At 42.1% G+C, this 11569-nt stretch overlaps 1 protein-coding gene across 1 annotated transcript in view; it reads right to left on the bottom strand.

The window, feature by feature from the left end:
* Positions 1-1234: 1234 nt before the first annotated feature.
* The window catches only part of DMBT1 (deleted in malignant brain tumors 1), a 96850-nt gene continuing 86515 nt past the window's right edge, over positions 1235-11569 (bottom strand). Inside the window, exons 84-89 of the mRNA XM_058029701.1 lie at positions 3378-3407; positions 2315-2410; positions 1822-1833; positions 1675-1707; positions 1525-1566; positions 1235-1284 (exon numbers count right to left, since the gene is read on the bottom strand). Of these exons, the coding sequence (XP_057885684.1) occupies positions 1235-1284; positions 1525-1566; positions 1675-1707; positions 1822-1833; positions 2315-2410; positions 3378-3407 (263 nt within the window). The remainder of the gene's footprint in view (positions 1285-1524; positions 1567-1674; positions 1708-1821; positions 1834-2314; positions 2411-3377; positions 3408-11569) is intronic.

Here is an 11569-nt window from a genome sequence, read left to right as displayed (position 1 = left end):
AGATTAATTTTAATATTTTCTGCATGTTAAATGTATTTTTTCCCCAAACACCCGTAGCATGTAGGCCATAGTTACTCTTTATTACTTACCAGGGGTGATGTCTGCTGGTGCAGCGCTAGGAGGGACTGTTGCTGTGAGAAAGAAAAGATGAATTTAAATATTTTCTGCATGTTACATGTATTTTTTCCCCCTGACACCCATAGCATGTAGGCCATAGTTACTCTTTATTACTTACCAGGGGTGATGTCTGCTGGTGCAGCAGTGGATGCTGCTGCTGTGAGAAAGAAAAGATTAATTTAAATATTGTCTGCATGTTAAATATATTTTTTTCCCCTGACACCCATAGCATTTAAGCCATAGTTATTCTTTATTACTTACCAGGGGTGATGTCTGCAGCTGCAGCAGTGGATGCTGCTGCTGTGAGAAAGAAAAGATTAATTTTAATATTTTCTGCATGTTAAATGTATTTTTTCCCCAAACACCCGTAGCATGTAGGCCATAGTTACTCTTTATTACTTACCAGGGGTGATGTCTGCTGGTGCAGCAGTGGATGCTGCTGCTGTGAGAAAGAAAAGATGAATTTTAATATTTTCTGCATGTTAAATGTATTTTTTCCCCAAACACCCATAGCATGTAGGCCATAGTTACTCTTTATTACTTACCAGGGGTGATGTCTGCTGGTGCAGCAGTGGATGCTGCTGCTGCTGTGAGAAAGAAAAGATTAATTTAAATATTTTCTGCATGTTACATGTATTTTTTTTTCCAGACACCCATAGCATTTAAGCCATAGTTACTCTTTATTACTTACCAGGGGTGATGTCTGCTGGTGCAGCACTAGGAGGGACTGTTGCTGTGAGAAAGAAAAGATGAATTTAAATATTTTCTGCATGTTACATGTATTTTTTCCCCCTGACACCCGTAGCATGTAGGCCATAGTTACTCTTTATTACTTACCAGGGGTGATGTCTGCTGGTGCAGCAGTGGATGCTGCTGCTGTGAGAAAGAAAAGATTAATTTAAATATTGTCTGCATGTTAAATATATTTTTTTCCCCTGACACCCATAGCATTTAAGCCATAGTTATTCTTTATTACTTACCAGGGGTGATGTCTGCTGGTGCAGCAGTGGATGCTGCTGCTGCTGTGAGAAAGAAAAGATGAATTTAAATATTTTCTGCATGTTACATGTATTTTTTCCCCCAGCACCCATGGCATTTAAGCCATAGTTACTCTTTATTACTTATCAGGGGTGATGTCTGCTGGTGCAGCACTAGGAGGGCCTGTTGCTGTGAGAAAGAAAAGGTGAAATTAAATGTTAAATTTATGTTTTTGCTCTGAAACTGGCAGCAAAAAATCCAGAGTAACACTGTATTATTTACTAGTGGTGATGTCTACTGCTGCAGTACTAGGGGAGACTGTTGCTGTGAGAGAGAAAAGGTGAAATTAAATTTTATATGCATTTTAAATGGTTCTTTTTTCCCTAAGGACTGATAGCATATCCACCACAGTAATGTTATTTTACTTACATGTGGTTACACCTGCAGGTTCAGCAGGAGGAGAGACTGTTGCTGTGAGAGAGAAAAGGTGAAATTAAATTTTATGCGCATTTTAAATGTTTTTTGGGGTTTTTTTAAAGACTGATAGCATATCCACCACAGTAATGCTATTTCACTTACGTGTGTTTACATCTGCATTAGGAGGGGCTGTTGCTGTGAGAGAGAAAAAGAAGAAAAGATGAAATTAAATTTTATGTGCTTGTTAAATGTATAGTTTTTTCCTCAAGACTGATAGTATGTACACCACAGTAATGCTATTTTACTTACGTGTGTTTACACCTGCAGGTTCAGCAGGAGAGACTGTTGCTGTGAGAGAGAAAAGATTAAATTAAATATTATGGGAATTTTAAATGTATAGTTTTTTCCACCAAGACCCATAGCATAAGCAGCAGAGTAATGCTGTTTTACTTAATACAGAACAAAAAGGTGAAATTAAATATTGTCTGCATTTTAACTATATACTTCTCTTCTGAGACCTACAGCATTTCCTGTTTGTAGGAAATCGGGGCTTAGAACAGTGGTAGAGCCTAATTTTTCTGGGATTCCTAGTAATTTAAGGGATATGGCTTGGGTTTGTTTTTTCCCATCCTTTAAACACTGCCTGGTTCAGCCTCTCTCCCCAACTTCTTCACTGAGACAATGAGCTAGCAGCTGACTCATTTTGAGGTTCATTAATTTACTTTAACCCCGTCAACGTAATCCATTTTGATCAAACTCAAGCACTGCAATTAGATTTCATGGCATTGTGTCTGTATCTCACCTCCAGCCCGTGTGGAAAGGATTTCTGCAGCCGGGGTTGTCACATTTGCTTCCAGGGCAGCAGGTATCAGGTTTGGTTCTGAAGTACCTGCAGAGGCTGTGAGAAAGAGGAGGAAACGTGGGAGCAAGAGGGAAAGAGCACTCAGATAAGTCTGGAATCAGCTCTTGATGAATTTAAATGCTTTCAGATTCCACTGGGCTCAAAATGTGCCCCATCCTCACAGCAGGCTCTGCCCACAGCACTCACAGCTCCCGCCTGCCTGCTGGCACCACATTCATGGACAAACATGAGCTGCACTGAGAGATGCTCATTTGGCAGCTTATTTTGGCTCCTCCACTGAAGTCCTGTCCCAGCCACGTCTGTCTGACCTGCTGCACCTTGTGCAAATGCCCTTTATCTGTCTGTGGTGTAACTGGGATTTCTGATGTCCTGCTCTCCTCTGCGGTGGTGGTGGAAGGCAGGGAGGCTGAATGGGTGAGAAATTAAGTGGCTGCAAGCAGCAATAAAACCTGTGTTAAAACCCTAAGAATAAATGGTTTTGGGAACCAGCTTTTGATTTCTGTGTTGCATATAATAAAACATACACTCGTGATTCTATGTGGTAGAAAAATGCGTTTTAACACTTGCCCTTCTGTGGATTATGAAGAACATAATTAACACCTAGAAATCCCAAGAAACAGTAATAGAGTCTGTACTTTAAGGTTTTCAGGATATTATGATTATTTCAGCAAAAAAAAAAAAAAAAAAATTGAATCAGAAACTTATACCTGTAGTGTAAAGACTTGCCTCATGTTTTCATTAATTATTAATAGGTAAGTGGCAAATACAGTTTGTACTAGCAGTGCCAAGAAATAATGAAAATATAAAGAAATAATTTTGCAGTGGGTGAATAAATAGTAATTTAGAGCAATAACTTGTAATTCAGAGCATGTGCTTCCTAGAAAACTGTCTGCCAAGGAGCTGTAAGCACATTATTTTTTGAGTTAAAAATTAGGCTCTGAGCACTGGGGAGACCCTTTACAGTGCTAATTTTGGGACTCCTGTCCCAAAAGCTCAGCCTTACCTGTTGGTGCAACAGTGGACTGCACTGCATCTGTGAACAGCAAAAAAAGAGCAAGAGTTTACTTTATTGGGCAGTTATTTATATTATATATTTATGACAAGAATTATTTTTGTTTCCACTCACACATGCTTCACAACTGTATGGGCCTCTATTTTCTCCTTACTCTTTGTTATCTTGGGGGTTGGCTGTAAGTTGTTGGCTAAACTGGTCCTGAACTACCTGCTTTTCACTATTTTCATACCCAGGACTTTCTGCCCCATCTTGTTATTTTGTGCAAGGCATCCTTTTGCTCCTCAATCACTCAGACATAAACAGAAGAAGCACCTCACCTTCATTTTCAGCCCTGGCCTGATTTCCAAGCTCTACCCTGATGTTTCTTGCATTTACAGTGAACAGCATGGTCCAGGGAGGTTTTTTCTTATTTTATAGCATTTTATTTTCACTATCATTTTTATCTTACGTGAGCAGATGACACCAACATCCTCATTGAGTGCACAGCTGGGCTCGCCCCAGCCAGCATGCCGGCACTCCCAAAGGTGGGATTCACCTCCTCTACCCTCACATCATCCAAGTGGATAACTTTTCCACTCTGGCCAAAGTAAGACAGTGAAGCTTGGCCACAGTGAAGCTGTCTGCACACAACGTTGGCACTGTTCATGTTGAAATAATCATCACAGACCTATTTTCCATCGTGATAAACTTCAACCCTCCCAGCGCATCGGCGCCCTCCAGATTCCACTCTCAGCTGTGGTTGTGGTGGAACTAAGGCAAAAGTTGGCAGGTAAATCTCATTTTGTTTATTTATAGCCGAATTTCTGGTGTCTAAATTTGAATCCCCACGGATTCTGCCGCCTGCAGGGCCTGATCTACCCTGGTGGGGGATGGCTGGCTGTGCTGCTGAGGCACAGCTCACCACAGCTGGCTCGGGGAGCTCTGCACATCTGCCAGGTACGTTCCCACTCAGGAGCACATCTCTTACCTTTGGGCTCCAATTTTTCTTTAATCCACTCGGCAAATTTTTCCCATATTGAGTTTAGGTCTGTCTGTGCCTGGTCCCACCAGGCTCCACTTGCTGTGGCAGAGAAGGAAATGTATTAGCCCTGAAGTAACACATCATACTCTTGGTTTGTAAATAATTCGATACAGCCAGCCCTTGATCTCACTGTGAAATCACCTCTTTTTGTAAGAGATTGGCAAGACTTTTTTCATGGTGACTATGGAGATAAATAAAGTTAAAATGATGTCATTCGAACTAACAAGATTATAAGTTTGAAGGAACATGTCATGGAGAGCATATTTCCACCGAGTCTGGCAGACTGCTCTGTGTTTATTTCCCCCTCTTTCTCTACATTTTAAAATGTACAGTATAGAATAATTTTAACTAAAACTAGAAAATTGGATGAAGAACATTTAGAAAACAACTTCCACAAGTTATTTCTCATGTGAAAAAGACACAAAGGAATATTCTTCAGCCTTCTTCAGTCTGTAACCTTCATATTTCGAAATGTGAAGGTTATATTTCGAAATACAGTATCTTAATATAATATTTCATAGATTATATAAATTGTATTATGTATTTTGAAATGCATACATTTTTAAATGCACACATTTTGAAATGCATTTTGAAATACAACCTATGGATTTGGACTGAGTCTTTGAAGTAGAAGACAAACCGTCAATTCTAGGGTATAAAATTCATCAGCAGTATTCGAGGACAATCTTTGCCACCACTTCCCAGCAAGCCAGCCTGTATTAGTCAGTGATTCTGTAACATTTCAGAAATAATTCAGTGACAGTTCTGTAAAATCAAAGAGGTTTTCAAGGCGTACCTGGTTCGGCCAGGAGAGTGGAGCTCAGCAGAAGCAGCCAGGTGAGACGCGCGTGAAGGTCCATGGTTGTTGGGGGCAGTCTGTTCTAGCCCAGCACAGCTGCACAATTTATACCCAATGGGTTCTGTGCAACCTGATGCCCCTCCCTGACCTTCCAGATGGATGCCAAGGAAGGGATTCAGTGAGGATTTTCCTTTCTCAGGGTACATCCAGACATCCGGATGAGGAGATCCAGCTCAGGGAGCTGTTCCAGACTGAGATCTTCCCAAACACTCCCTGGGCACCTCTGTGGCCCTGTGTTGGTGCTGTGGCTGTTCCAGGAAGCAGTGATTTACTTTTGGGGATTAGGCTGTTTGGTAAGGATTCTCATGCCACCCATTAGGACATTTTCCAATTTACAACCACATTAACCTGATTAATTGGCGTGAGGATTGTGCCAAAAGATTAGCATCCTAGAAGTGGCAGGCAAGCCTCAAACAAATTCTCTTTGTTTGCCAAAATTACTCATGTAAGAAGCAGTTTCTCTCATTTTCCTGACTTCTCTTTAACCTGGGAGAAGATCCCTCAGGATGTTTCAGATCTGCAGCTCTCTCTGTCTCACTTGTAGCCCCCAGAGCAATAGAAGAGCTTCCAGTCTTCTCTCTGACATTGGGTCATGGTCAACACCACCATGGCCTCTGATATCCTAAAGGATGCCTCCAGCTCTGCCTCATTTTGTCCTGTCAGGGAGAAGGGACTCAGCTACAGAGAGAAAAAAACAAAGCTGAATTTTCTTAGCTGAATTAAAAATGAACATAAATTCTTTCTTTTCATAAACGCTTTTCTTATTTTCATGGCACAGTACAGCTCTGTTTGGGGCCCTGATGTAGGCATGGGAGGTGACATGGAAGGAACATGGCTGAATGCAAAAATCTTTAGTTTTTAAGAAGCATCAAGATTTGCTTTTTCAGCATTCCTCAGTCTCCTTTACCAAACAGGTGAGGCCCCAAGGAGGTCATGCAGAGGGTAAATCCTGTGTGCCAAGAGCCAGCAGTGATGACAGCAGGGCTGACCTTTGTGGTCTTGGAAGGGCAAAGCTGTTCCCCAGAACATCTTAAAGAAATCTATCAAAATCTGCTTCCAGAAAACAAACAGGGTGTGCAGCGAGATCCCTTTGGGCTGGAGGCTCAGCGTTAATCTTCCTTCACAGAGCGAGCTTCTGCTGCCCTGGCGGATCTCCCCTTCCCTGGAAACAACTTTATTTAGAGTTAGAATTTCTCTGAGTATCTGGGCCTAAGGGGGCTGAAAGCAGAGGGAAAATGTGGATCTGTTCTGGTGGCTGCTGCCACTGGAGGGCAGCGGGGCCCCATCCTTGGGAAGAGAGCACAGGGATGGAAAAGATGCTCCAACACCACAGAGCTGCTGTGGCAGCCATGAAAACCCTCCACCTGAGCAAATCCCTTCAAAAGTACACATTTTTGTAAGGAATTTCACTAAAGTGGTTGTGAAGGAATAAACTAGGGCTGACTGCCTTTCTCCTGCACATGTATTTATTTGTAAGGAATTTCACTAAAGTGGTTTTGAAGGAATAAACTAGGGCTGGCTGCCTTTCTCCTGTACGTGTATTTATTTGTATTTCTCATTCCTGGGGGAAAAATAAAAATCACTGATATGTGTGAACTCACAACTTTTTCCCACGCTGTAGCAATGTATTTGTCATTTCTTTCAGCATCATTCTGCACTCCTGAAAAGTTTTCTTATGGGATAAATCCTGGTTTTTGCTGCACCCACTGTATTCCCAGCAATCTGGGGTGGGCCTTGTCCAGTGCCTTGCCACAGTGGAAGTGTTCCCAGTGCCAAACTCAGTTCTGTACCAGCCCCTTGCCCAGTTCTGTTCCCTTCCTGGACACACTCCAGCCCCTCAAAGGCTTTGTTATCCTCAGGGACCCACAGATGATCCCGAGGTGCCTCAGCAGTGCTGGCACAGGGGATGGGTATGCCATGACCTTCTGGCCCTTCTTGGTCCTTACCCAAATTTAACCTTGACAGCTTTTTTTAATATCTGCCTGATGGTAAAAGAAGCTCAAAGTCTTGTTCTCCTCTGATTTTTCAAGTTGTTGGCAAGGACAGTCAGCTCTTAATTAATGATCCACTTGTTGGACACTCTGTGAAACAAAACAGGTTTTACAAAAAAGGTGAAGTGTTATCACAGAATCATAGAATTCTTGATTTGGAAACAATCCTGCTGGCACACCGGTGCTGGAACAGGCCAGGATTTCTCTCTGACAGCCTTTCCACTGAAGTCCAATGAGTTCTGAAGTGAGAGGTCTTTTTGAGGAATGATAGACAACAGGCAAATCCAGCCGAAGTCAATCACACCCTCAATAATATAACCTGCTAAGTGGTTGCCTCTATTTGTGGTGAATTTATTGTAAAGTGGAAATTTTAGGTATGAAGCCACTGTGTTTGGAGTACTGAGTGCTGCGTCTCAATTTTATCAAAAATCCTTTCCTTAGGATTTTTCCTCCTGAGAAGCTGAGAGGCCTCAGGAACAAAATGTAAACATTGATTATCTGCTGCTGTGGAATGCAACAGGTGCATCTGGGATTGGTCTCATGGGGTTGTTTCTCATTAATGGCCAATCACAGTCAGCTGGCTCAGACTCTCTGTCCGAGACACAAGCCTTTGTTATCATTCCATTCCTTCTTTTTCTATTCTTAGCCAGCCTTCTGATGAAATCCTTTCTTCTATTCTTTTAGTATAATTTTAATGTAATATATATAATAAAATAATAAATCAAGCCTTCTAAAACGTGGGGTCAGATCCTCGTCTCTTCCCTCATCCCAAAACCCCGGTGAACACCATCACAGCGTGTCCAGCTGCCCAGCCCCAGAGGAGAATTCCTTTGGGACAAGGATGTCACATCAGCCTCTGCAAGCTCCAGTGAGGGAAAAACCTTTGTCAGGGGTGAAGGCTGTGCCAAAGTCGAGGGCTGTCAGTGACCTTGTCCCCACACATGGCAGGAGAGGTCGTTCCATCCTGTTACCCACTGAGCTTTCTGTCAACACTCCCTGCTTGTCTTGGCACCTGCTGCGTTCCTGCAGCTTTTTCTGCTTTCCCCTTTCCTGTGGACAATGGTCTTAATGGAGAGCTTGCCTCAGCTTCCAGCAAATCCCTTTGACCTCAGCGGTGCCAGGGCAGGGTCACATCAGTGCTGGTGACCTTCTCCAGCGCCCTTGGAACACTTGTCATCAAGCACAGGAGTGGCCCAGGGGAGCCAGGGACTGAGCTGTCACTGCTGTTGCCTTTAAATTTAATTTCAATTTTAAAAATTTTAATTTCAATTTTTAAATTTTAATTTTTAGATCAGTGCAGTGAGACACATGAAGTTTGCAGTGTAGCTCACTGCCAGTGCAGAGAAGAAGAAAGGCTCTGTAGGTGCCAAAGTTAAAGTGATTTATTCCCAGCTGAGTGGTGATTGTGAAATCAGTCATAATTAAATAAATTACCTGTGCTAGACAAATGATGGTCGGTATTCATAGATATATTTACAACGAAATATTTAAATTAATAGAGCAAAATCAAGTTTCAACTTATTGAGACAATGGTGACCAAGACTTGAGGTTAATCAAGCCAAAGCAGCACAATATGACCATAATTTCCTTATAACTGCATTTCCTTTTCTCCTTGCATTTTAATATCACTTAAGGGCCTTTGAGTTTCATTAGGAAGTACAAAAATTCTCTTAGGGTTTTTTTTGTGTGAGGTAAATGGAGATAACAGATAATATTAAATGTTTTATGCAATACCTTTTCTTTTTTAGGGCTTGGAACCTTTGACAACCTGGTCCAGTGAAGAGGTTTTTCACACTCAAAAGGTCACATCCTTTCAGCCCTGTGGCAAATCAGATTTATATTTAAGTTTCATATATTAAATCTCCTTAAATATTAAAAATCTATAGTTAGCCTCATGAAAACTCATGTAACTCAGAATTACTTTCACTGTGGTCAAAATACACTGTATTTTAAGCTTTTCCTCATGCATAAGCTACTGAAGAAACTAAATAAGGTGCAAATCAGTAATAAAGAGCAAGTTTTTTATGGTAAAAAATTTTTTTTCAAGATAGAAAAGGTTGAATAAATATGAAATTGAAAGTACCAGGTATTTCAGTTCACATAGAAGCTGTCAGAGGAGGAAATAGATAAAATATACATTTTAGCAATTACAGTTTCTGTAAAATTAACTGTATTTTTCAAAGAGGTTTTTCCCCCAGAGGGCGGTTGGGCACTGGAGCAGCTCCTCTGGTTACAGCACAAAACCTACCAGAGGTCAAGAAGTGCCTGGACAGCATTGTAAGTCAGGTGGTTTCAGTGTAGGTAGTGCTGTGAGGAGCAGGGAGCTGGACTCAAACATCAGGGATTGTTTCCAAATCAAGAATTCTATGATTCTATGATAACACTTCACCTTTTTTGTAAAACCTGTTTTGTTTCACAGAGTGTCCAACAAGTGGATCATTAATTAAGAGCTGCCTGTCCCTGCCAACAACTTGAAAAATCAGAGGAGAACGAGACTTTGACCTTCTTTTACCATCAGGCAGATATTTAAAAAAAGCTGTCAAAGTTAAATTTGGATAAGGACCAAGAAGGGCCAGAAGGTCATGGCATATCCTTCAGAGGGCTCTGACACAGCTCTGGTTCTTTTTTTATTTCTTTCTGTCCCTAAGCTGCAAAGGAGTCGTGTGTCTGAACCTTTGCATTTGGCTTATCCTGGTTTTCTCGCTCAAATAAATGACCCTCAGGTGTTCAATAAAAGCTTTGTCAAGGTGAGATATGTGAGATTAGAACCTTAAGTTCAGGAAAAGTCTCCTGTGTGACAGTTTGCTGGTTCTGTGAGGGCAGAATGTGCCTCGGGATTGATTTTGTTGTTCCTCCCAAGCCTTGGTAGAGAGCAAACAGAGTTGGTTAAAGGAGGCTACAGGTGACTAAAGCAGCGTGGTGGTAATACAGCAGGGTGGACTCTGAGTGGCACTGCTTGAAATGCTCTGAAAGGTTTCCAATCTGAGTTGCAATGCCAGGAGCCCCCCAAGACTGCCCAGATTAAAAAAAGACTGTATGTGGCACTTGCTGCCGTGATCTAGTTGAATAGTTAGAACATGGGCTGGACTTGATGATCTTATAGGTCTCTTCCAGCCTTGAACTTCTGTGATTCTGTGATTCTAGCCTGTGTTTCAAACAGTTAATCCCCAGCTTGGTTTCTGTCCCCTCAGCTGTGACACCGCTGCCTTGGCCCGGACGGATCCTCGCGGTGCTGGCAGGGAGCAGCCCTCTTGTCCTCCCCAACAAAGCATTCCTTAGCAAAACCCAGGCAGCTCCTGGAACAAAGAGGGCTTGTCTCAGGCTGGCAAGGCTCAGATCAAGTGTTTGCTCTGCTTGCTCAGAGTGCTGCTCCTCAAACCGACGCTGCCCGGGACCTCCAAGGGAAACTGAAGCAGCAGAAATCCAAAATTTGGATTTCTGAGCCTGAACTAGCGATATCAACACCCAGCATTTGGGATAGAAGGTTTGGCTTGGCCAAACAGTCATGGAATCACTGAGGTTGGAAAAGAAACACCTTTGTCTGGAGGCACAGAGCCCTCACATGAACACAGCTTGATTTTCATCATATCTCGTGCAACAAAGCTCTGCTTGAATCCAGGCTTAGCAATAGAAGGTGAAAATTAATGCCAAATGCTTCCAAAATATCTCAACATCACTAGTCAGCCACTGGGAGGAAACAGAAGAGTCCACATCTCTGAAATGATGAGAAAAATACAGGAAGAAACAAAGTGACAGTCATTAGACTTGGCAGGCTCTTTAGAACAGCAGCAGGACAATTAATGTCTACATTACACCCTGTGACTAATCCACTTATTTCACAAAAAGAAAAAGAAGAGAAAATTTGGTTGGATGGTGATTCAGGGCAAAAGAGGTGCTCCAGGTGTTATTCTAGGAAATGGAAACAGCTCTCACTCCAGTGACACAGCCACTGATGACTTTCCTCAGCCAGGAGAGGTTTCATTAAAATAAACTTCTTGTGTCCTGAGTCTGAGAGAGAAGATCTCCCAACCTTCACAAGCTGCTGCGTGAATTTTAATGTCTCCTTAGATTTTGCCATCTAGATAAAAAGAGCCAAAATTTTTAAAAATGCCATAGGGAGATTCTAGTGCAATCCAGTTAAAAAAGCTTGGTTGTGACTTGGTGAGTCTGATGGAGTTTGCTAAGAAAATAAAATTATCTGTTGAGTGAAATGATCTCCAGAGTATATTCCTTTAGTTATATAATTGGAATTTGGTGCAAACAGTGGGGCTTGGGCAGTAAAGGACCCCATGGGCAGAGCTGGGAGCAG

This window comes from Melospiza georgiana, chromosome 8 (assembly GCF_028018845.1).
Source record: "Melospiza georgiana isolate bMelGeo1 chromosome 8, bMelGeo1.pri, whole genome shotgun sequence".
Lineage (NCBI taxonomy): Eukaryota > Metazoa > Chordata > Aves > Passeriformes > Passerellidae > Melospiza > Melospiza georgiana.
Note: the sequence above shows the minus strand (reverse complement) of the source record. Positions and strands in the feature narration are given on the sequence as shown.